This window comes from Fukomys damarensis, unplaced genomic scaffold (assembly GCF_012274545.1).
Source record: "Fukomys damarensis isolate Sample0158 unplaced genomic scaffold, DMR_v1.0_HiC HiC_scaffold_5, whole genome shotgun sequence".
NCBI classification, from domain to species: domain Eukaryota; kingdom Metazoa; phylum Chordata; class Mammalia; order Rodentia; family Bathyergidae; genus Fukomys; species Fukomys damarensis.
Genome location: NW_022900917.1, coordinates 44,047,167 through 44,073,670, shown reverse-complemented (window position 1 = coordinate 44,073,670; position 26,504 = coordinate 44,047,167). Strand labels below are relative to the sequence as shown.

At 35.3% G+C, this 26,504-nt stretch overlaps 1 protein-coding gene across 1 annotated transcript; it reads right to left on the bottom strand.

The window, feature by feature from the left end:
- Positions 1–340: 340 nt before the first annotated feature.
- On the bottom strand, positions 341–26,115 carry Vcpip1 (valosin containing protein interacting protein 1). Its single transcript, XM_010611462.3, has 3 exons — positions 23,119–26,115; positions 10,575–10,661; positions 341–2,867 (listed from the first exon to the last, which is right to left on the bottom strand). The coding sequence occupies exons 1-3, from the start codon at positions 25,832–25,834 to the stop codon at positions 1,996–1,998; spliced, it is 3,675 nt and encodes a 1,224-aa protein (XP_010609764.1). The 5' UTR covers positions 25,835–26,115; the 3' UTR covers positions 341–1,995.
- Between the last annotated feature and the right edge of the window lie 389 nt (positions 26,116–26,504).

Sequence of the window (26,504 nt, the reverse complement as noted above, 5' to 3'; positions counted from 1 at the left end):
CAGTGGCAAAAAAAAAAAAAAAACACAAAAAACAAAACAAAACAAAAAAAAAACAAAAAAAACCAAAAAAAAAAAAAAACACAAAAAACAAAACAAAACAAAAAAAAAACAAAAAAAACCAAAAAAAAAAAAAAACAAAAAAAACAAAAAGAAAAAAAAAAAAAAAAAACACAAAAAACAAAACAAACAAAAAAAACCCCAAAAATATTTGTAGTTAGTGAAGTGATATTTATAACTTTTATTTAATACAGAAGCTGACTATACTAAGTGTTAAATATTTGGTAGCTCTCTTTATAGAAAACCAGTGCATAATAGAAAAGTTCTAAATTTTCTTGCTGTTTATAGAATAATGTTTGAAATTTAGAAGTGGAAGAATGGAGATAAAATATTGCAAAGAAAAATATGATTAAAAAACTCAAATACATATATCTCGTTCAGATATACCTATAAAATGTTTAGCTTCTCCATTCTTTCCTTATTCAAAATGGAGAATTTAGTATGTGGATTTAGTTAGACACTTTCATAGAAAAAAAGATCCAAACCTCCCTGACTGGAAAAACAAGTAGTCTATATCTTTTATAAATCAATAGGCAGAGATCTTTAAACACCTGATTGTATGCTTGCTGATGTACATTTTCTTGGGATTGCAAACAGTTCTGCACCTGTTATAATGTGCAAACAGAAACAGATAGGCTTTGAATGCTCGGAGAAAGAAATTGTATTAACTTACATTTTGTCTTTCATCCATTCAAATTCAACTTAATTTCAGTGAACAGAGGGAGACAGATTGAAATGTACATTTCAGAATACAGATCTGCAGAACAGGATAGTATAATGCAATACCAATCTTGAGATAAACACTTTTGTCTCTAAGGAATAAGCATGAAAGCTGCTTCTTGAGGAAGTGGCACTAAAGAGTTAATGAATACAATATTTAAGCAAATGCTGAGTTGATCAGGGTATGGTGCAGTAAAATTTGCATCCAAATTCAAATGAAGCCAACAAGTAAAGAAAATCTTATGGACTCTAATAAAAAAGGACATTTTTGGTTCAGAGGGGCTCAGACACTTAGCATATATAGGCTTAAATACCACTGATCAAAATTTAACTCATTCATAAAGATAAATACTTATTTATAAATTCTCTATAAATCTGACATATTCTGAAAATTAGAAATTAACTGCTACCATTATTTTTAAATTTTCTACCACAATTTACAATCAACTCCTCTATAAGATTAAAAAAAAAAATTAGGTGGTACTTGACCAGTCCAGGATTCAAAAAATAATGGTAACATATTATCCACAGAACACACAATTGGCCATGTTGGCTCCGACAGTAACTAACCAAATCACATTATCATTCTAGAAGTTATTTTTCCCCAACATTGTTCAAATCAGCAAAATGTTATTTCATTACACTCTTCTCAAGATCTTTTTGCCAAGAACAGCTATTTGTTTGAATGTATTTATGTTCCAAAAAATGTCAGTATCACTAATAAAATCATTTTGTGAATTTTAAAATATAATTTAGCTTAGATAACCTTCAAATTTACATAAATATTTGACACTCTAATAATGTAGGATGGTTATCCTGATAACATCAACATTAGCAAAATCTCTCATTTCCTCCCCAGTTCTGTCTTTTCTGAAATCATACATGAATTTTTAGCATAAGAATTTTCATTTTCGAAGCATTTAAGACTTTCATGGAACTGAAATTATAAAGAACTTCCAAAGAATCACAGAAATGAAAGAAACTTATCTCAGCAGATCTAAATTATCTACTTTATGGGAATTCAGAGCCAGCCTGGGCAGCAGTATATTAAAAGCTATTGCCAATCACACACTTGCTATCATGCACTTAATAACAAGGTATAATCTTTGAATTATATATATGTACAAGATTTTAAGTGACTAATCAAGTTATGTGGCCCAGCCAACAAATGTTACATATTCACAATAAACATTCTGCCTTTATTAGTGCCTAATTAAATCAAGAATGATCCATTGGCTCAGTTGTATTAGTCATCTCAGCATCTTGACTATCCATTTCTTCAGGTTCCTCCACAGAATTTCCTTTTTGTGCTTTCGACCTTGTGGAAAACGCTGCCCCCAGTGCATCTGCCACACAACTATCAGTTGATTCTGTATTCAAATTTTCAGTACCACCAGTTAAAGAAAAAGATTCAGGCAAGCCAGTCTGAAGATTTCCAGACTTCATAGAAGAACTTACAACTTCGACTTTTCTTTGAGGAAGATCAGATGATGAATGCTCTGTACTTTGATCCCGCAAGTGTTTGTCCATTGAAGCCTGAATAGAAGAAACCATTTCCTGCAATTTTTTTCGCTGGGCCTCAACCAAATCAGGATCAAGCTGCCTGCTGTCTCGCATCGTTACTACTCCAGGTGCCATTCGAATAAGCTCACTGTTACTAGGAGCAGCTGTGAATGCAGGAGGCTCCATTTTAGTGGAACTGTTGCTAAAGTCTGACCCTGTATTATGCTTTCTTACAACTGGATTTTCCCTAGCTTTTAGATCAAGATGTGGGTTACTGGATGCAGTTCCTAGAGAATGCCCCTTTCCCTGAAAGGCAGTTACATTATGAAGTTGCTCAGATTTCTTTTTAACTACTCCACCACTACCTAGTTTTAACAGCCCATGTGAGGGGCTTGATTCCCTACTTCTTGTAGTAGCCTCTGCTCGAACCTGACTTACAGCCTCTTTTACTAAATCTTCAACATCAGGACCAATGGGGAAATGTCCTGCAGCATCCACACACAACTCCAGTCTATCTTCAGAAGCATTATAGACAAAGGTTTTGCCAGGTAGATGTGGAAAAGTGCAATGCTTGCCATCAGTCATACCTAAAGAAAGGGAAAAGATATTTAATATATTAAAAGCTTAAGCTATTAGCAAAAGTGTAATAAACAAAGTTAAAATAGTGAATTTTCAGTAACCATGTATAGATACTGGGTTTCTAAACAAGATCAACAGAAAATAATTTATTATAAATAGAATATCATTGACATTAAGTAAGTTCCTCCAGGGGATTTTTTTTTTTAAGGAAATCATTAGCCTACCAGGCATGCCTGTAATCCCAGCTACTTGGTAGGCTGATGGAAGATTAAAAGTTCTAGGCCAACAGGGCAATTAAGTCACTTAATGAGGCCCAGTATAAAAATAAAAAATAAATAGGGTGCTTTGGTAATGCCTATAATCCCAGTACTTGGGAGACCAAAGAAGGAGGACTGCAAGTTGAAGGCTACCCTAGGCTACATGGCATGTTTAAGGCCAACTTGAGCAACATAGCGCGATCCAATCGCAAGACCCAAGGAGACTGGGGCCATAGTTCAGTGGTAAAGACTTGCTCAGCATGCTCAAGACCCTGAGTTCAATCCTAATTTTCTCTTAACACACCCTGAGTAGATAACTGACAGAAACAGACATACAAAAAACTAAAGCCATTGAAGTTGCAGCTCAGGAGTAGAGCATTTGCCTAGTATGCACAAGGACCTGGGTTAAATCTTCAACACAGAAAAAAAAAGTCAGAGATGTGGTTTAAGTAATACTTTTCTAAGCACATCCTAAAGTCAGTTTACCGTCTACCGATCCCCTACTTTATGTATGGAAAAACCATGGCTCCACAAATGAAGGTTGCAAAGAAGAGAATTTTGTAAGGCTAGGAAGCTTTTAAACATCCATTTCTACAGATATCGCCTATTGAGCCTCTCTAAGTGCCAGGAATTAGACTGGGAGGATTTGAAAACAAAATATCTTAATTCTTTCTTAGACAATAGCTACTAAGAATCATTCTAATACATTTGGGTAAGTATAATGATGGATATACTGTAACTGTACTTCATCTCTCTTGATTATTTGAGGGTTAAATGAAAAAGCATATGCAAAGCACATACAAAGTAACTAATATAAGCCACAAAGTCAACAGACTTCAATTCTATTAAATTAAAAAGGTTTTGTAGTTGTTTCCTGCTACTACTATGATGCTTTCCCTGGAAGGAGCCACAGTTCCAAAAATATTCATCATAGTATTATTTATGAAGAAACACTGGGAAACAACATAAACTTTAAACAAGAAGAAAATGATTAATTAAATTATGGCCTACTTGATGGAAGTAACATGCAGTTATTAAAATTTAAGTAAGAAAGCTATTACACCTGATATATGCACTAAACTAGTTAGAAATGAAGAAAAGTATTAGTAAGTGCTATAAAATTCAGAGAAGGGAATCATGCATGAATTCTGAAATGCTCTGTAGGCATTTAGGTAACTCCAATCCTATAGGGTATTAAAAATAGTTCTTCTCCCAAAAAGGTACAGAGTGGTTTCAATGTACCTCTTTCAGAATATTTCAAATAACCAGAGAAAAGAACTCAAATGCAAATGAATAAATGTATGTTTTATATATTTATACAATCTTTTAAATTTTAAGAATCAAGGTACATTAAAGTTTCTGTATCACAGATCAACAATTCTATTACTTATTTACAGCAAAGACATGCATACCAATAATTGTATCAAAAAACTGGAAGACAGGTGCAGCGGCACATGCTATAATCTCCTTACTGAGCGAGGCTGAGGTAGGGGGGATTGCAAGTTCAAGTCCCACTTAGGCAATTTAGAGAGACTGCATCTCAAAAATACAAAAAAAGGCTAGAAGTATAGTTCAGTCGTTGAGCACCCCCAGGTTCAACCACGAGTAGTGCAGAGAGAGGGAGAAGAAGAAGAAAAGAGACAGAGAGGGAAAGAAAGAGACAAAGACGAAGACACATACTGAGACAGAGGTTTTTTTGTTTGTTTGTTTGTTTGTTTGTTTTTTTGAGACAGAGTCTCACTATATAATTGAGACTGACCTGGAACACACTATGTAGCCCAGGCTGGTCTTGAACTCACAGCAATCCTCCTGCCTCAGCCTCCCGAGTGCTGGGATTACAGGCCTGCACCACCACACCCGGCTACAATTCAGTTTTTATAAAGTTCAAATACAAGTTAAGCTAAATATTATATAGTTAACAATACCTATGCCAAATGTTAAAACTGATTTTGCCCTTCATCTTATTTGTCTCTGTACCAAGAGCGGCATGGAAACTCACTACATTTAAAGACAAAATATCTTTAAAAATACAAAGAACAGTAATCATAATAGTCTACTTTAATTATACTGGGCAATATTTCTAATTAAATGTAAATATAATCATCTGTTAGGATGAATTTGAACAAAGTAATAGAGGTATCTTTTCCTCATTTTGGAGGGTAGAAGTTACACCTGAGGGTGAAGAGGGCTCAATATGGCTTTGAGTCTTTAACCACAAGATAATGATGATTTGCCACTTGAATCTGTTATTAAAATACAGAAATAATTCGCCACAGTACTAGCATTACACTACATAGCAAGTTCAAGGGCAGACAGGAACAAAGACGCTGTCTCAACAAACAAATATTTACCACAAACATTAGAAGGAAAAGCAAATCAAATCCAAAGAAAGCATAAGGAAGGAAAAATAAAAGCAGAAATCAGCGAAATTGACATCAGAAAAATAGAAAAAAAATCTATGCATTTACAGTAGTTTCTTTGAAAAGATGAATAAAATTGATAAAACATTAGCTAGGCCAGTCAGGGGGAAAAAAAGCACAAATTGCCAGTATCAGAAATGAAGGAGCAATAGATACTAAAAGGACAAAAAGAAAATTCCACAAACAACTTCATGCCAACACATTTGCTAATATGGATGAAAAAGATTTGCTGAAAGACAAAACAAAGCTTGCTCAAGAAGAAGTAACCTTAAGAGTACTCTATTAAATTCCAAGTTCAACAAAGCAAACTCTAAGCACAGATGGCTTCACTGGTGAACTCCACCAGTTTAAAAAAAAAATGTAATATCAAAGCTATTACAATCTAGTAGAAAACAAGAAGGAATGCTTTCCAACATTATTTTATGAAACTGACACTACCCTAATTACTGTAGAAAACTATAATCATTATTCTTTATGAATATAGTTACAGAAACATTTAGTGAAATATTAGCAATTTGAATCCAGCATACAAAGTTGGTACAACATTCAAAAGTCACACTTAATAGACAGAGGAAAAGCACATCTGATAAAATTCAACATTCATTTCTATCAGCAAACCGAGAAACAGAAAGGAATATTTTCAACTTTATAATGGGTATCTCTGAAAAACTTATAGGTTGAATGTTTCCTCCAAGATAAGGAATAAGGCAAGAAGCTCCACTTTCATCACTCTATTCAACAATAAACTGGATGAAGGGCCCAGCCATTTCTATATGGCAAAGAAAAAGAAAAAAACAGAGGCAGAGGTTGAAAAAGGAATTAAACTTTTATATACAAAAGACATGATGACCTAAAGTTACTAGAACTAATATATTAGTTTAGCAAGGTCAAAGGGTACAAGATCAACATATAGAAACCAATTTTATTTCCATGCACTAGTAACGAACAACAAAAAGTTGGAAGTTTAAAAAAAGCTTATAGAAAACCTCAAATATGTGATTAAGTATATATTTAACAAAATATGCAAGATCTGTATGCTAAAAATTATAAAATTTTGATGATAAACATTTAAACAAATGTATAAATATAACATTTTCATAAGTTAGAAAACTCTATGTTGTCAAGATATTAAGGGTCCCTATTTGATCTCTATTTCAATGCAATAACAATAGAATCTTACCAGATTTTTTTGGAGAAATCAACAAGTTGTTTCTAAAATTTATATGAATTAACAAAAGACCCAAAATACCCCAAAACAAGTTTAAAAAAGAGTAAGATGAAAGGCTCATGCTGACTGATAATAAGAATTACTATAAAGATACAATCAAGATTTGGTCCTGCCAAAAAGGGACAGACCAACAACAAACAGAGTTTCTAGAACAAGACTATATATGTATGATTTTTAAAAAATAAATACTGAGCCATGTTTTGCATATGGTATAATTCACCCTTTGCAAGTGTACAATTCATGGTCAACTGATTTTGACGAAGTAATTTAATGGATAAAACCTAACAATAAAAAAATCCATACATTAAACAAACATTACATCCATGCATTAAATATCCATACATTAAAAAGAAAACTCTTCTCTAGTATGCCAAGAAAAAAATAAGGCTCATAGCTTGCAATATATCTTATATTTAATAGCCAAAGAATATTTGGATCATAAATTTAAATATAAAATCTAAAAGCTATAAACCTTCTAAAAGAAAACATGATTTTTGTAACCTTGAAGTAAGCATACATTTAGGACACAAAAAGTATGAAATGTAAAAGAAAAAAAATTGTTAAAATGGACTTTACCTAAATTAAAAACCTCTCATCTTCAAAAGATATTAAGAGAATAAAAAGACAAATCAAAGACTGGGAGAAATATTTGCTAAACACCTATCTGATAAGGGGTGGGGATGTAGCTCAGTGGTACTTGCCTGCTAAAGTGCAAAGTTCTGAGTTCAGTCCTCCATACAAAGAAAAACCAATCAAAACACCTATCTGATAAAACATGAGTACCCAAAGTATATACAAAAAAATCAAAATTCAATAATAAAAATTTATGGCGGTACAAGATCCCAACAATGAATGTAACTGTACTGTATCCCTAAAATGTACCAATAAACTCAATTAAAGCTGAAAAAAAATAATAATAAAAATTTAAAAAATTTTAGAATATGTAATAAGAGCAAATACACATATAAAAAGATGTTCAAAATCATTTTTTAGGGAAATGTACATTAAAACCACCATGGGCTAGAACTATACATCTATAAAAATGTTAAAAAAATAAAACCTGACACTGTCAAATGCTGACAAGGATACAAAACAAAGGAAACACTCATACAGTGCAAAATGGACCAAACATTTTGCAAAATTGTTTGGAAGTTTATTCTTACAAACATATATCAGTACTTACCACCTGGCCTTGCAATCCCACCTCTAAACATGTACCACAGAAGAATAAAAAGGTATGTTTACACAAAGACCTGTATATAAATGTTTATAGTAGCTTTATTCATAATGGCCAAAAACTGAAAACAGTTCGAATGTCCCCTGGCTGGTTATGAATTAAAATGTGAGACATCCAATCAATGAAATATTAGCAATAAAAAACTAATATATGCAATTAGACAGACATCAGAAATGTATATTAAAATACGAATAGGGCATACACACACTTCCTCTCTCTTGACATGTCACGTCCTGTGCTGCCTATTCTCAGTACTTTGTCAGCAAGAAGGCCATTCCCAGACCTTGGATCATAGATACCTAGTCCCTGGACTTTGGACTAGAGCTCTTTCCCATTCTAATTAAAAACAAAACAAAAATAAGCAATCATTTTATGTAAAGAGCAATGTCATACATACTTTAGGTTTTGTGGACCATAAGGTCTCTCCACCACAACTATTCAACTCTGCTACTGGAGTGCAAAATCAGTCACAGACAATATGTAAACATGAAGATGGCTGTATTTTGATAAAACATTATACACAACAAGCAAGAGACCTGATGCAGACCTCAGACTATTTTTGGCCAACTCTTGTGCTAAATCAAAGAAGCTATGCATAAAATGTTACATTAAATGATTCTACTTATATGGCAATGTGAAAAAGGTAAACACATAAAACAAATTACCAGTTGCCAGGGCACAGGAGTTAGAGAAGAGGTGTTGATTACAAAACAGCACAAAATGACCTTCTGGTGTGGCAAAAATATTCTACATCTTGTTTGATGGTTCAAGACTTTATGTTTCTAAAAAATTTATAACACAGGTTGAGCCTTCCTAATACAAAAATTTGAAATCCCAAATGCTCCAAAATTTCAAAATTTTCTGAGTGTCAATATAATGCTGCCAAATGAAAATTCTATATCATAAAACTGTCTCACACACAAAATTACTTGATATTGTATAAAATTACCTTCAGCCTATGTATATAAGGTATACATGAGGCATAAATGAGTATTGTGTTTAGACTTGGATCCCAGCCCCAAGACACCTCACTATATAATATTCCAAAACCCAAAATGTCCAAGACTTCTAATCCTAGGCATTTCTGACAAGATATACAAAACTGGTACCTGATTACCTAAGAAAGGCGAATCTTATGCCTCCCTATAGGTGTTGTGGTGCATGCCTGTAATGCCAGCACTCCAGGAGACTGAGGCAGGAGAATCACAGGTTCAAACCCAGTTCGGGTAACTCTTAGCAACTTCATGAGACCCTATCTCAAAAAACAACAAAAAAACCTCCACAGACTAAAAGATCTGTCTTGAAAAAATAAAGAAAAGAAAAGCATTCTTTGGTTTCTGATTAAAATTTAAAAAAAATCTTTTGAGCAAATCAAGTATCAAGGAAATTTGAACACTATTGGGTGATATTAAAAAAATTATTGTTTAGGAAGCTGGGGATGAAGCTTTGGGTACAGCATATGCCCAGAATGCCTGAGGACTAAGGTTCAAGCCCTAACACTGGAAAAAATATATTTTTATGTTTAAAATTTGATAATAGTACTGAGATTGTTTTTAAAGAAAAACATCTCTTACTTTTACAGATATATACTGATATAGATGAAATTATATTATCTCTGAGATTTACTTTAAAATAGTTCAGTTGAGAAGGAAATGAATTGATAACTTTTGAAGCTGGGTGGTACATAAATGAGATTTCATTATAATATTCTTGCTATTTTATATGTTTGACTATTTCTATAATACTTAAATTGAAGGACTTTTATTAAAGAAAGAAAAAATGTGTATGAGGAAGAAATGAAAATCACAAAACAGATTTTGCATTTACTGTCTACCGAGTTCAGGTAGGCAGAATAGTGAGATAAGCCAGACTGATAAATCTGAGGCCAAATGCAATCATGTCAAATCTTTGAAAATGTGAGGTTCAAACACATGCCCTGGCAATTTTTCTCTTATGTTTACATACAAGTGTATATCTTTACACATAATGCACAATGTCAAAAAAGTTAAATGTAAGTGAGTTGTTTCCTAAAACCTACAAAGAATGAGTATATTTTAATCATGGCTAAAACATAATATAACAAAGATATTATATTATCTGATTCAGGGATAGTTACTAACATTATAACCAAACCACTTCTAATTTCACAATTTGTCATTAGTTGTTAAGAATCATATACATAACTTAGATGAGAAAATATAAGCCAGAAAGTGATAGAAAATGTTTAATAATAATATAGCAGAAAAGACAGCTAATCATGTAGGACAATAATCTATTTTAACAAAGCAGACTGCTAAAGAAGACTCTGTACTACATGTATCTATGTGTAAACATATATAGATCTCTACACAGAAGTGTGTGGGTCCGTGTGTTTTAAACTATACATTGCCCAGACTAATCTCCAACTCCTAGGCTCAAGCAATCTTTCTACCTCAGCCTTCTTTGGCTATAGGCATGTATCACCATGCCTAGCTGGAAATATCTTTAATACAGTACTATTTGAACTTTCTTAATCTTATATAATAGTATAAGGGGAAATATTATCTAATAATAAAGTAAAAAATTAACTATACCCATGGTTTTCTTCATAATATTGTAGAATACACCACCCTGCTGAAACATGTGAGGAAGTCCCTTTGCGTAAGACCACACATCTTCTCCTGTAAGACAAAAACAGATACAGTGTAAGAAATAGGAGTTTGTTCACATGGTTGCTTTAACAACAAACAAAAGAGCAACCCACAGTTGCTTTAATATGATTAGCCTAGAACAGAGAATGAAAGGCAGAGCTTCTAAATTAGTGAAGCAGCCAGGTATAATACAAAGAGATGAGAGTGACAGGACTATGGCACACAAGAATATGCATGGACTATTTAAAGATGACACTCACTGCTAAGTGCTGTCATGGAAGAGTACACACCTACTATTTCAAGGCCATACATTTTCAAAAGAGAACAGAAATCCAAATATTCAATATGAATTCTATCAATGTAGACACTAATTCAAAAATGTCTTTAAAGTTGCATGAGTCAATGCTGAGCATATTAAACAAAATATATCTGAAGACTCACCCAGCTCAAAAGACTAATTTATAAAACTCTGCACTAGAATTTTTATAAGGCTACAGAAAGATTTGTACTTTTAAAATAGAATGTAAAGTTGCATATTTAGGTTAAGCCCAAGTAAATTAAAAGAGTCTAGGGAGAAAAACAGGCAGATTGAACAAAATTGGATTTTATTTTTCTGAAGTTGACTTTCTCAAAATGAGAGATTAAGGGAAAAAAGATTTGAAGAAATTTTGAATAACCTTTATAAGCCCACAAAATAACTACAGGAAAATTACTATTCACAAAGAAAATGTTTTAAAAAATACTGTTGGATAAGAAGTGTCAAATAAAAAATGGAGAATAATGGGGCTGTGAGTGTAGCTCTGTGGTAGAACACATGGGTAGCATATATGGAACAAGGCTCTACGTTCAATTCCCAGAGCAAGAAAAAAACAAAACAAAACCACAAAAAACATGGAGAATCACTGTAAATGATTTCTGAAGAAGTCAAAGAATGGAAGGAATATTAAACATTACTTTTGTTTTTGGAATATGGTTCTCTTTGCTTCCATACACTTTCATTATTTTTAATATGCTAATATATATGTACTACTTTTATTAGAAAAACTTTTAGTTATTTTTAACAAAGAAATGTTAACTTTTGTCCTTTAGAAAATTATACTGTTGATCGCTTCTGGCATTTTGGCTAAGATCAAGTGTAGGAAATTATACTGTTGAATCTGAACTTTGTATGGTGTAACTGCTGATGCTAATTAATCACTATGCATATACAATCTCTCCCCATATTCATGAACAGGAATATGAATTTGTATGGCAGTTAGCTGTTAGCTTCAGTATACCAGTTAGTACACAAATTTTAAAAATTTTAGCACTTGAAGTTTCAGTTAACTGAAACATTTAGTTAAACATACATACTTTACTAATGATGCACTCCTATTAGTAGAAGGCCTATATGTAAGGGTAGATACAAAGAAGTTTAATTTAAAATTCTGAAGATTATTATTTTTTAATTCTAAAGATTATTGAGAAATACAGAAATATTTATAACTCCTGGTAGAAGCTCTGATTGCTGATCATTAAATTTCATTCGGACAAATTATTTCTACAGTGATAATTTTTACAATTATGCTACCCTAAATATACTTAAACATTTACTAAGGATATCATTTATTTGAAAGACATAAAAAATGCACAGTACATTTTGGGTAAGACTCTGAACAGGTGCCAAAATGATTAACTTCTCAGAACTGATCACCTGTATATTAACAAAAAAAATTAAATTTCTTAATACTTCAAATACACAATTCATCTTTAAGCAGGCAGATCATTTCTCTACTACAGTATTTCTCCACCTTATTTTCATTATCGTCCCCAAAAAGCATTGTTAAGACATTATTTTCCTAACCTGACCCACTGCCCATAGCATTTGAATACCGCAGATATATAGTAATGTTTATGTACTGTATGCATATGTTAATTTTATACATATGGAAACAAAGTCTTTGTAAACAGGGAAGGATGAAGGGGATGAAGGGAGGGCAGGGGTATGGGGAAAAAATAAGAACCAAGATATATCATGTAAAGTTATAAGATCCTAAAGATAAATGTAACTATTGTTTGCTTTAAATATACTGATAAACTTAATGGGGAAAAATTTAAAAATTAAATATTAATTGTACATATTAAAAAATGTATACATTAGAGTAAGACCTTTTTTAACCTTCTCTTGAAAGAACCAAGTTTCACTCCCTTCACCTGATTTAAGGAGAGGATAAATACTGTCTAGTCCTCTATTATCTACCTAGCTCTGGGAAGGTAATTAATATAGACTCATTTACTCATCACAACTAAGCTCTATTTTACAGACAAGGAAACAAACTTGGATTGCTCAAATAACTGTACCAAGATCACACAGGTAAAGCCAGGACTTGAATCCTGCATATCCAAGCTTACACCTTTCCCAATATCAAACCTGCCCTAGAGGTCAAATTGTGTTAAAATAGATTTTATGACATCATTCATAGTCTTTTATTGTAGAAACTTGAGGCACCTAAACTGGTTGGAGGAGGAAAAAAAAAAAATAGGTCAATTATTTCCTTTGGTGTATAACAATCTCCAACTAAAGTCATGTTTGCTGATAACACAAATGAGAAAAATGACTAGATTTCAGTTAGCTTGCCCAACTCTAACAGACTCATACAGCTAGCTCTCCACTGCATTTCTCTCCATCCCACTTACTATCACCCTGGTTGTCTACTGCCTAACTTTGTGCTTACTGCTTCAGAACTGGTTTTCCCTCAAGTCTTATCCTCTGTAAATACCTCCTCCATATAGCTTTCCTAGTTAAATCTTTACTGGTTCCTCAAAAGCTTATGATGAAATCCAAGTTCCTTTTACCTGTTATATGAGGTGCTCTTCTAGTTGGCCCTTCCCTGCCTCTCTCCCCTCACATACCTTGCCTTGATTTTTATAAAGCAAACTGCTCCAGTTTCCTAAAGGCCAATAATTATTTTGTATAAGGGGAAGTGAGGGGCAGAAAAAGGGATAGAAAAAAAGAACTGAAGACCAAAAAAAAGGCAATAGAGCTTTTGTAAATGGGAAGGAGATCAAGAGTTGGAAGAAGCAGGGAGGCACGGGAAGGGTAGGAGACAAAAAAAAAAAAAAAAAGATGGGTTATAAACATGTAACAACTCCTCACAATAAATTCAAGCATTATGTACCACCCACATGTAGTAATAAAAAACTATTTAGGTATCACATATGTCTTTTGACTTTCCTATATATGTACATGAATACCAAAGCCCCTACAGTGCTGCAGGCTAATTTAGCTTATTTTCTCTCTTTCCCTTTCTAAACTAAAAGATTTTCAAATTCAGGCTAAAGTCACTGGCCTATCAGACTTTCTACTTGTACTACCTGGCACAGTACTGAACAAACAGCAGTACTCTTACTACTGACCAAATAAATATTACAAATAGGTTTTTCCTTTTAAAGAATGCCTAAAAGAAATTCAGAAAAAAATTGACGCAGAAAAAGTTTTCTTTGATGCTATAAAGTATAACTAATAGTAGCATCTATTTTCTCTTTGAGAATTAAATAAGCCAAAAAAATAGCAAAAACAAAGAGACAAATGATTTTTCTACCATTTTATTGGAAAGTAAACTTATGGGAAAGCCTCTACCAAATATTATGTTAACATATGTTTTTCTCTTATAGTCTCCAATCAGCTTTACTTTATACTTCAACTGTCTCTTCACAGTAAAACAGTACTTTTAACCAATGTATTGTGTATGGATATAAATACAGAAAAGTTTATACCACCACCATAAATAACATCTGTTCAAACCTCATCTTCTACCAGTCCTTCCTCCTACAGCCTTCAGTTCTCCTACCTGAAACAGTGGTTATATGTATATGACAATGATATTATGGATACTTTTTTTCATTTATCTGAATTTTTTCTATAATAATTTAAAATTTTTAACATTATGTTAAAATGAACTGTTTAAAATATTTTTTCTAATAATAGAATGGGATTAAAAGTGATTTTTAGAAGATCATCCCAATTTTCTAACCTTAAATATTTAAAAAGGTGATTTTGGAAAATGGTATGAGAGAGGATGGAAATGGGTATGGGGTGTAGTTGGACTGGGAGAATAACATCTAATGTTTAGCAGCACAGGAGAATAATTATAATTGACAAAATGTGTATTTTAAAACAGCCAGTAGATGTTTCCAATATGCTGTAACATTTCTGAAATGCTGTAGATATCATAATCCCCATATACATGTATTGAAATACCACACAAAACCCCATAAACATGTACAATTATTATATACAATTATTGTGAACCAATTAAAATATAATAAATACATAAGACAACATGAAGTCTAAATTTTGCAATTTATAAATATAGGGAGTAAATGTAAAAATCTAACATCTACATGAAATATACTTTTAAAACTCCAAAAGAAATACCCCAAACTAACTTTGAAGTATCTATGACCATAAAATAATGTATTTGAAGTAAACAATTTCAAATTTTGCAATAATTTCAACAAACAGGTCTAAATATTTTCTTTGTGTATTAAGAAGTGAACCTAGGGCTTCTCACTGAGTTGTATCACCTCCTTTTTAAATTCTGAGGTTCTCTCTACACCAGTAAACTGCCAAGATTGGGCTTGAATTTGCAATCTTTTGCCTTAGCCTCTCAGAATGCTGGGATTACAGGTATGAGCCACCATACCCATCTAATAGTTCTAAATTTAAAATAGGACCACAAGATTATTTCTACTGAACAGATTCCCAAAGGTACTCATTTGTTGAAAGAATTGTTGTCACCCCTCCATTTTTTGTATAGATTCTCCCACCTAAAAATAAACTCTAACAATAATCAACTGTTTTTAAGGCATACCTGTTTCTCTTCTTGAACTTAGCCCCTTAAAATTATCCAGCCACACAGTTTTTAGTGCTACCATCAGTATTAAAGGATATAGTCATAAAACAGATAAATATACACAAACTCAATTGTGCATAAATATGTATACATTCACAAGTACACAAATCTGAAAGGGTACATTCCATTAATAGTGAATTTCTCTAGTGAGTGCAAATGTTGAGAACCACCATATTTTATTTTATACACACCTGAATTGTTTGAATTATAAAAATTTTATCCTGTAAATAAAAAAATATTAAGGGAAATAAAAGGGATCAAACTACTGAGAAGAGATAGGAATATAACCAATACGTAACATAATTTTCAAAGCATGACTATGAAGATAACCACTTATACATTTATTCTAAGATATATTTATATGCTTTAGTTTTTATTCAATCTTTTGACTGCCTCCATTACAAATATGCTCTATATAAATCAATAGAAGGGCTGTTGGATGTCATATAAGGAATAATAATATGTATAAGTGCTATTTTGAGTTGAAACTTTCAAGTCATCCAAAATCTGAAGAAAAATAAAGATGAAGTAATAATAGTGAGATTCCATGTCATCTGAAAAGTAAGTGTCTAAATCTCAACTGTGATTAGGGAAAATCCTGCGGCATTTATGGACATCAAGTGGTAGTATGGGGCTGGAGTTATAGCTCAGTGGTAGAACTTTGCTTGATAACATGCACAGCGTCCTAATTTTGATCCCCAGCAACATTTAAAAAAAAACAAATAAATGCAGATGAAAACAACACTGAGATTCCACCTCACCCCACAAAGAATGGCTGCTATCAAGAAATCAACCAATAATAAATGTTGGCTGGGTTGTGGGGAGAAAGGAACCCTTCTCCATTGTTGGTGGGAGTGCAGAATGGTACAACCACTATGGAAATCAATATGGAGATGTCTCAAAGAACTAGGATTAGAGGTTCCATTTGACCCAGCCATCCCTCTGCTGGGTATCTTTTCAAAAGAATTAAAAGAATCACACCACAGAGATATATGTGTACCCCTGTTTATAGTGGCACAGTTTGTAATAGCTAAAACTTGGAAATAGCCCATTTACCCATCAGTTGGAAGCTGGATAAAGAAGATGTGGTTTTCCAATAAAATGGAATACTATTCAGCCATAAAGAATGAGAATTCGAGTCATTCACAGGAAAATGGATGCATATTGAGGTTATACTCTTAAGTGAAATAAATAAGTCACACATGTGTAAATACTGAATCGTTTCTCTGGTATGAAAAACTATAACCATAAATAAGATCCTGATCATACAAGTGACAACGTGTAATAGGAAGAAAATGGCTAAAGGTGTAGGGGAATTGAGAAGGGTAGAGGAAAAGAAATAAGGGAAAAGAAAAAAATATGAGAAAATGAAAAAATGGAAATAAAGTTTTTGTAAATAGGGAAGGGAGGAGAGGGTGAAGGGAGGGCAGGGACAAGGGGAAAAAATGAGAACCAAGATCTGTCATGTAAAGGTACAAGATCTCAATGATGACTGTAACTGTACTGTATACCTAAAATGTACCAACAAACTCAATGAGAAAAAAAACAAAGAAATAAAGAATAATGAAGTATTATAAAATTAAAAAACACTGTAGTTTTGTTTTTTTTCTGTTTTCCCTTTTCATTGCTGGAGATCAAAACAGGGCCCTGTATATGCCGAGCAGGTGCTTATTGAACTACATCCGAAGCCCCTGTATTTTGAGACAGTTTCCTTATGTTGCCCAGGTTGGCCTTAAGCTCGGATTCTCCTGATTCAGCTTCCACAGTACTTGGATTATAAACCTGTTCTCCACACCCAGCTAACTTTTAAAATATACATTAAAACCAACTTGGGTGTGGGGGCACACAACTATAATCCCAGCATCTTACAGATTGAGTCAGGAGTAAAGCAAGTTCAAGCCCAGCCTAGGCACTATGCAACTTAGTGAGAGCCTGTCTCAAAATATAAAATCAGGGTTGGAATGTTGCCCAGTGCAAAGGCTGTGAGTTAAATCCCCAGTGCCACAACACTTGAAATAAAATACCAGATTAATGTAATGTAAAGGAGGAGACGTTTATTTTGGCTCCTTTTTTAAGTCCATAGTTGGTTGGCTCTAAGGCAGGAAGGCAAGGTGGAAGGGTCTGGCAGAGGAAAGCTGCTCATACTGGGAAAGATGATACACCCTTCCTAGTCATCCCTTCAGAATCCTGCTGTTCCTCCCAGACTCCACCTTGTAACAGAAAGTAAAGTATATGCTCCCCATGATCCAATCACCTTCCCAAAGTCCCATGTATGAGTGTATGAGGCCTCTAGGAGATGTTCTTGATCTAAAACATGTTTAAAAAACCACATAGTTTTTTTTCAGATAGGAAAAGTTATGTCAAAATCAAACAAGTTTCTCAAATTCTTAAAGGATGGTAACCTTTACAATGAAATAAGGTATATATTACAAATTCTGTTTAATTTAACTCTAAACTAATAAATTCTGTTTTTTGCTTTAACCTGTCTTTAACACTTTAATAAAAAGAGAAGAAGAAAAGCCAGGCATAGTCGCATTCATCTAGAATTCCAACTACTCTGGAGACTTAGGTAGGAGGATTACAAGTTTAAGACAAGCCTGGGCAACCAAGACCCTGTCTCAAAATAAAAGAGTAAAAAGGGCTGGAAATACGGCTAAGGGGTAGAATACCCCTGAATTCAATTCCCAGTACTGCCAAAAGACACTAGAAACTTAAGCTACACAGTACGTAGAAAAAAGAAATTCGCCTAATAATTTTGGTGAATCATGTTCCACCTATCACATCTACCACACACACACACACACACACACACACACACACACACACACACAAAACCACACACAACTCATGTACAAGAAATTTCAGTAACATATTTTATAAAGCCAGAGTTGGGGCCATTCAAGTTACTATATAAAAATTGAAGATGACAGTCTGCAAAAACTTAAATTCAACAACTTCTGGTGTTCTGGATAAAACAGATTAAAACATGAGATATTATAGGTAGAACACTATTTTTCCATTTTATCTTACCATCATCTGTTTCAGTGTGACTACTTCTATGAATGGCTTTCATTAAGCAAAAGACTAATGTGAAAGACATGGTTTTGTTGAAATAAATAGACAAAAATTCTATTTAATGAATATCCTACTTAAAAGCAAATGTTTGTGGCTATTAGCCTTATTCAATAAAGATACACAATTGTACCTACATATATATAATATTTAATCAAAAGAGACATTTTCTGAAATGCTGCATTGGTCATATATTGGGGTTTTATAATTTTATGTCTGTAAGAAAGAAAGCCGGCAATGTGTTGCCAAAAATTACAAATGTACGGGATACCCTTAGTGAGGATTATGCAGCTAAGTTTATGGTGGGCAAGGCCTGTGTCTCATTCATCTTTGTACCTGTGACACAGTCTTCAGCTCAGCACATATTCATTTTGCTGAAATAATCTTCATTCATTCACTCAGCAAGCAACTACTTGGTACCTACTATATGCTAGACCTTGTATTAGGTGATAAAGTATTCACTGAACCAAACAGGACTACAGGAATCTACCTTGGTGGGCTTAATAATCTAGTAAGGAAGGACAATAAGATTATTAAAACTTGTGCTATAATAGAAATGAAAAGGATATAATGATAAAGGTACCTGCTTAGTCAGCAAAAGTGTCTCCAACCCTTAAAATGCAATATTTAGCAGCACAACTCACAAAAGCTAAATGTTGGTAACAGCTATATATATATGTACCCATCAACAAATGAATAAAAAAATGTGGAATTTATATACAATGAAGTACTACTGAGCCATAAAGAAAGGTAAATTTGAGTCATTTGTAGGAAAATGGATGGGCTTTGATACAATAATATTAAGTGAAATAAATCAGACACATAAGTTTAGATATCACATAGTTTCTCCTATATGAGAAACCCAAAGTATGAATAAAGAAGCAAAATAAAAAACAGGTAATGGAAAGCAAGGAGATACAGCTTTTCCAAAGGGAAGGGGAGGACCGGGGATTTAGCTCAGCAGTTCTGCCACCTGCCTTGCAAGTGCAAGGAACTGAGTTTGATCCCGGTACGGGGGTCGGGGGGACCAAAGAGAAGGGGACAAAGACATGGAGGGAGGAAAGGGATTAAAAAAAAGAATTAAAGTGTGTTACACGCATGTACCAACTTCCTATGATGAATGTAATCATACACTGCAAACATGCACTAATAAAAAAAGTGATATTTAAACCTAAACTTCAATGAGATTGCTCTTTCCATAGCATAAAGATTAAGAAGTTATTTTCTAAACATTGCAGCATCCTTGCTCCCATTTGGTAATCCACAATGCAATTTCTACATTTGAAATTTTCAATTTTCTAAATAGTCCATGTCATTTTCCAGCCCTCCCTAGTTTGAACATCATTAGTTCCCCAACATCCTTTATATACAGCTGGATGTATGTAACTATTCCAAACTTGACATTTTCACAAACACGTAACTTTTTACTAAGAATATCTTCTATAAGGGCCATAAGGGCCAGGGATTTGCCTCAGTGGTTCTGCTGACTACCTTGCAAGCAAAAGGGCCTGAGTCCAATCCCTGATTCCCTGATACCACACACACATACACACACAAAGAATTATCTTGTATAAAAAAGTAAAATCTTGTATATATTTCAAATTGTTGTATGAAAATTAAAAAGAGAAAACTAGTATTTGTAGAGGACCAGCAACCAGGTATTTTGGTGCACAAATGTAATCCCACTACACTAGAAGGCTGAAGCAGAAGGATCACAAGTTTGAGCCCAGCCTGGGCATCTTAGTGACTCAGTGAGACCTTGTCCTTAAATAAGAAAGTCTCTTGGGCTGGGGATTTAGCTCAGTGGTTCCAGCACCTGCCTTGCAAGAACAAGCCCCCCACAATCTCTCAAGTGCTACTACTATAAAACAGCCAGACATGTCAGACATATCTTTACACTCAAACTTTGTGTTGGCAGTGGCAGTAGAAGATACAGAAATGTGACAGTCAGGCATGGTTGTTCATGCCTGTAATCTCAGCTACTTGAGATGCTGAGGCAGAAGGATTAAAAGTCTGAGGCCAACCTGTGCATTTAATGTGACTTTATCTTAAAAGTTAAAAGGGTTAGAGATACAGCCCCTGGGTTCGATTCTCAGTACAAAAAAGAAAGGAACGAAAGCCAGAAAGAGAGAGAGACAGAGAGAGAAGAGGAACAAAATTGTAGGTTTGTGGATAGCAACATAAATATTAGAAGCAAAAAGGGAAGAGATCAGACACAGAAAGCATTATGTTAGTGAACTCACTGATTGCATCTCAGTCTAGTTCTGATATTCAGATCAAGAAAGCTCGAATCAGACTCAAAAAAGTAGTTATAAGCCAGGATTATATTTTACTAATTTTGCTTATGAAATATATAATCATACTGATCACATTTTTAAGACTTACTAATCATAATCCCACTTGTAGCAATTTATTTATCCACAATGGACAACAAAGCCTTCAAAATGAAAATAATCCTTGCATGTTTTCTTACCTATATAAAAAAATTTATTATCAAGAAGCTAAATGAATAAGTGCTTGATGAATATGGATCAGATAAAGGGACTAAAAGCTTTTGGTAGAGACCATGGTCAGGAATGATCAAATATTCCTGCCTCTCAGCAAAGATTATCTTTCTAGTTACCAGAATTATCATGAGCCTCAGATGATGTTCCTTTATCCTTTGTATAACATTGCATAAGCACTACCAAATTCTGCTTTTCAGACTCTTTTTTATTCAATGTCCAATGCTGACCATTCATTCCATTTCTGCAGATAGAGCCTTTCTTTAGATATGGTAATGTCATCTATTGATTTCAATTTAAAAAATTTCAAAGTGTCTACTACCTGCTGGGTAATCTACTAGGTACCGAATATACAAGGATGGAGAAGATATGGGCCTCATCACAGGAATTCACCTTCTAATGAGGAAGATCTCTATTCTGTTTTTTGATGTGGAAGACAACCAGTCTTTTAAAATACCTTCTGCATGTATCTAATTTTATCCATTCCGTGAGGATGGTATTTATTTTCAGAGTTCTAGGAATAATTTACCATTATTACCCTTACATACCAGCTAAAAGGAGCATTTTGTATAGCAGAGACAACGAAAGTACTGTGAAGTGAAACAGCTTGCCTAAAATCACTAAGCTAATAAGTAGTGAAGTTAAGATTCAAATTCTAGGTCTTTCTTACTCCAAAGATCACACAATCTTTCCTCTATTTCATCTATCTCTAAGAAACGAAAATCTCTGAGAGATAGATGTATGTAAAGTGCTTAAGACGGCTCCTGGCATATCCTCCAATTCAATTTCTATGTCTGTCAAACTAAAATTCAATGGTACGGCCAGGGGCTTGGCTCAGTGGTTCTTCAGCCTGCCTTGAAAGCACAAGGGCGTGAGTTTGATCCCTGGTACCAAATAAATAAATAAATAAAAATAAAATAAAATAAAATTCAATAGTACTAAATTATAAATTTGCAGTTTTTAGATCTCCTATTAACTGTTAGGCCCCTGAAATTAGTAAACCAAGAATAAACTTCACTATAAGTCAGTGCTCAATTCACTGCTATACTCTTACAGAATCAAAACTCAGACCATCTCTCTAGCTGAAAACTCAAACCTCAGCAAAAATAAGGCCCTTTTCATAACTAACATTTAAATTTTACTTCATATTTTGAAGACTTGGTAAAGTGTAGTAACAGTGAACTAAAAAAACAAGATTAAGCAAATAAAGGTAATATAAAATGTGCACCACTAGACAGTGTCTCAAATTATCTAAAGCTTAAATTACATATCTGGCTAATAATATATTTTCCTTTAATTTATGCTTTATTGTTTAAAAGAAATGCTTTTTTTTTTTTTTTTTGGTGCCAGAGAGCGAACTCAGGACCTTGCACTTCTGAGGCAGGCAGCGGAACCACTGAGCTAAAGGAAATGCTTTTTAACACGCTTATCATCTATCTGTTTCTTATATTTCTTGTGAACTGTATAATGGTTCATTATAATCAATGGCAAAGATTTACTTAGCACTGAAATTACTCAAAACACAAATCTTGGTGTACTCATAAGAAAAACATGGATTGAGAAAGGGAGAAAAGGAAATGAAAGAGAAAGACTATTAGGTGGTAGTATAGCAAGAATATAAACACTAGAAACTGCAATTCATCAAGCAGGAAGTCCTGAAATCACATGATAGGCAGGAAAGTGAAATTTAAAAATAAATGAAAAAGGAGCAAGATAGGCCCAATGAAGCTTAGGGCATTAAAATTAAAAAGTTATTTAGACACATTATGTCTGTTAAAAATTGTAAAAATAAGATATATTTAAATAATCTAGTGACAACTGAGGAACTATTCTCACTTTGTACTTGTTATCCTAATATTCATTTAACAATTAACACCTGTCAAAATACTAAAGAAAACTTCCTCCTAAAATTTAGAAATATTTACAATGACCATAGATTTCCCCCAAAGACAACAGAAAAACTCAGTGTACATTCATAATTTAAGATATACCATCTAATAGTTAAATTGATCTTACCCATTAATGTTGCTAAAAGACACAAGGAATACATCTCTTTGTCAGCTTGCTCCTGAAGCTCCTTGGGTGACAGTTTACCAGTAACAGCAATCTCTTCTTGTTTCACAGTGTGGGCTGAGTGTGCTGTAGCTGACTGACCACCTTCTGCCTTGCTTTTTAGAATTTCTATTGAAATTCTGTCACCGTGCTGTAAAGGAACAGGATCCTTTTCCATTCCTGCCTGTGGTGGCATTAACTCTTTAGGAGGAAAGCCATATCGAATACACTGTAAATAGGGAGGAATGTTGAATTCTCTGGCTATACTTTCCTGAAGTTCAAAAAAGGTTGTTGAAGACTTGAGTGTAACCATGGACTGTCGACCATCATTAGTTGTTATTCGGATCTTCTTCTCCTTAGAAGTTGTAGGTGAATAGGGAGACTTGGTAGGGGTAGCAGGTGCAGAGGATGGACCATCACGAATGGAAGTGGGAGAAATAGTTCTGGGCTGTCCTTTTTGTTCTTGTTTTAACTTCTCTGTTTTCCGTTTCTGCATTGCAGAAGCCTGTTCCGTAATATTCTGTTGAATAGTTCTTTCAGTTTTACTCATATTTAACTCTTCCTTGTGCAACGTTTTTGTTTTCTGTCCAGTAAGAATAATTTTAGTTGGGAGCTGAGACTCTGATTCTTGTCCTTGTACATCTCCAACTCTCTGGGCATGAGCACCATCTATATTTACAGGAGTATAATCATCAGGATTCTTTTTGGCAGTCTGATGTAATATAGTGTGAACAACTTTCTGAACTAGAATTTCACTTCCAAATTCACCTGGAAAGTGCTTGGTAACAAGTTTCATTGCAACATCATATACATTACTATTCAAAGATAGATCACTTTCATACTGGAACCAATACACTGTTTCTCTGACCACTCTTCCTCCCCATTCCAAAGTAATAGGGAAAGCTTCTGGTAGATTGTCATACTCTTTACCATCCCAAAAGTGTTTGAATCCACAACCACATTTGCCACCAGTAGACCTAGAATTAGTTCTGTCTCCATCCAAATACACAATAGAACCATCTCCTCTGACCCTTCGCACAGATGTGCCATGGCACCAATTACAAGCTGTTAGATTACTCAATCCATAGTCTGGTACCAGAACATCTTTCACTGAATCATATGCGCAAATCAAATTGTTCAAGGGAAAGCTATAATTTTTGTCAGGCCTCAGCTGTCCATGAGTACTTTTTGCCAGGTTATACAGTTTCCCTCCTGGAGCCAACCACTCTGGAGGAACATGAAGTTCAGAAAGGGCACCACAGAGCAAACATTTGTGAAGGCGATTATCCATGACTGCCTTTTTAGCAGCTGCTGTAACTTCTTCAGGCTGGACTCCTATCACTCCAGTCCTTCTGTAGAAATATTGATGGACATCAGCAACTAAACTAGGATGGATACCATGTTTGTCCATAAAGACTTCTTCCATAGCAGCAACAAGCCTAAGTAAGTATTTATCTTGCAAACTTCTGTCTCCTCCTATAACACAGCCACCATCTTCCTCAAGTTTGATGTACTTTTTAATAAGGTCCTGAGGCACACCCCATGCTTTAGGAAGTAAATTCATAGGTAGTTTGGGCAAAGCAGCCCCTTTTATGCCTACCAAGGGGATATAATGGTTTCTACCAGAGCTACTCCATGCAATACAGATTGGTTTGTTCAAAAGACCATCTTTCCCAGTGCACTTCTCTGCAGGAATGAGCCCAGGCAGAAACGTGGCTGAATAATCACCAGAGCTTCTCATGCCACTGAGAGAATCTAACAAAATTATAGGACGATGTAACACATTAGCGAGGCCAAATATGTGGATGTTCCTCAGGCCTAAGGGAACACCCTCAGGGGGCACAAATAGAGGGTCACACTCATTGATAATGTCCTCCCACTCAGCAGCATCAATAAAGTCGTGGAACAGGGCTTGATATCGCGCCAGGTGCTGTTGAAAGTGCTGTTTAAGATTCTCTCTGAGGGCATGCCAGAAGAGCTCTCGGCCTACGAGAGCCCTAGATACAGCATGCACCAGGCAGTGACCATCTCCGTCCACATGCACTGGAATGAGGCATTCCTGACTCTTATTAGCTCGCTTGATATCCTCAAGAGTGTCATGCAAATATAGGAGGCTTCCAGAGCGGTCCTTGCCGTATCCCACCGTGTTAACATGCTCTGGTTCTATGAGAAAGGCCCGGTCACCCAGCAGCGCGCAATCAAACAGTTCGCCCTGGTTCATGTCCCGGAGAAGCTTGGCCCGACCTGTCTGTTTGTCCATTCCATATCGAGCTAATATGGGCGACAGCAATTTACAGTGATAGTTGGAAAGGCCCATCACCTTTACTAGTTCCGTGTTCTTCTTGGGGGCCCCCGTCACCCCAAGTAGCGCGTTCCGCAGCAGGTTGTGCAGCACTACGTCCGGGTCGGTCACCTCCTCCACCCCCAGCAGCTGCTGCTGCTCGTGCCGCTGTCCGCACTCGGTACACTCGATGCTGACCGAACCAGAGGCCGGGAAGAACAGGCGCGCCTGGCACTTCGGATCCGGGCAGCTCCCGGAAAGGATTCTCCGATCTCTCCGCTTCGAAAGCCCTCCCGGAGCAGCTGCCGCCGCCGCCGCCAAAGACGACGGAGTTTGCGGAGCCTCCGGAGGGGGAGGTGGCGGCGGCAGCGGAGGAGGCGGCGGCGGCGGCTGAGACATATCTCTCGGGTCTCGGGTCTCGCTCAGCAACCCTCAAAGGCTCATAGCCCAGAACCCCCACCGGCCACGACTCGGTCTAATCCAGGCCCAGGACAATCACTTTTCTTTCCTACCAGCTCCTTCTCCTTCTCTTGAGCGAAGACGGAAGCGCCGGACGTTGTTTATCTTTTTACTTCTCCACTGCCGTAGCCGTTGCCCCGAACGTAACGGCCACCACCCCACCCCACACTCACACTCACTCACTCTCGCTCTCCCTCAGACACAAGAGACATACACGCCCTCGCTGAGAATGCGCAGGCGCAGCTTCCGCTTTGCTTTCTGTGAATTAGAGTCTTTCGATCTCTCTAGTCCTTCAAGCATTAGGCCCTTTCGTCCATAATGAACTACAAATACCGCGATGCTAAGAGGTTTAGCGTCCAAATAGGAGGAAGAGGAAGGGAATAGAAAGGAGGGCAGAAAGGAAGAGGGTGACTCGCGTTGCTTGCCGGGAATTGTAGTTTTAATTGACTCCTTTACGGTCTTCTCCACTCTGAGGAGCCTAGCGAAAGCGTCTGGGAGACCACATTTCCTAGGGAGCCGCGCGGTGCGTCGTCCAGTCGCACTTTCCAGTTGGGCAGAGGGGAGGATGCGGGGAAGCTCCGTCTAAACTGAGTAAAGTGAGTGAGTGTTG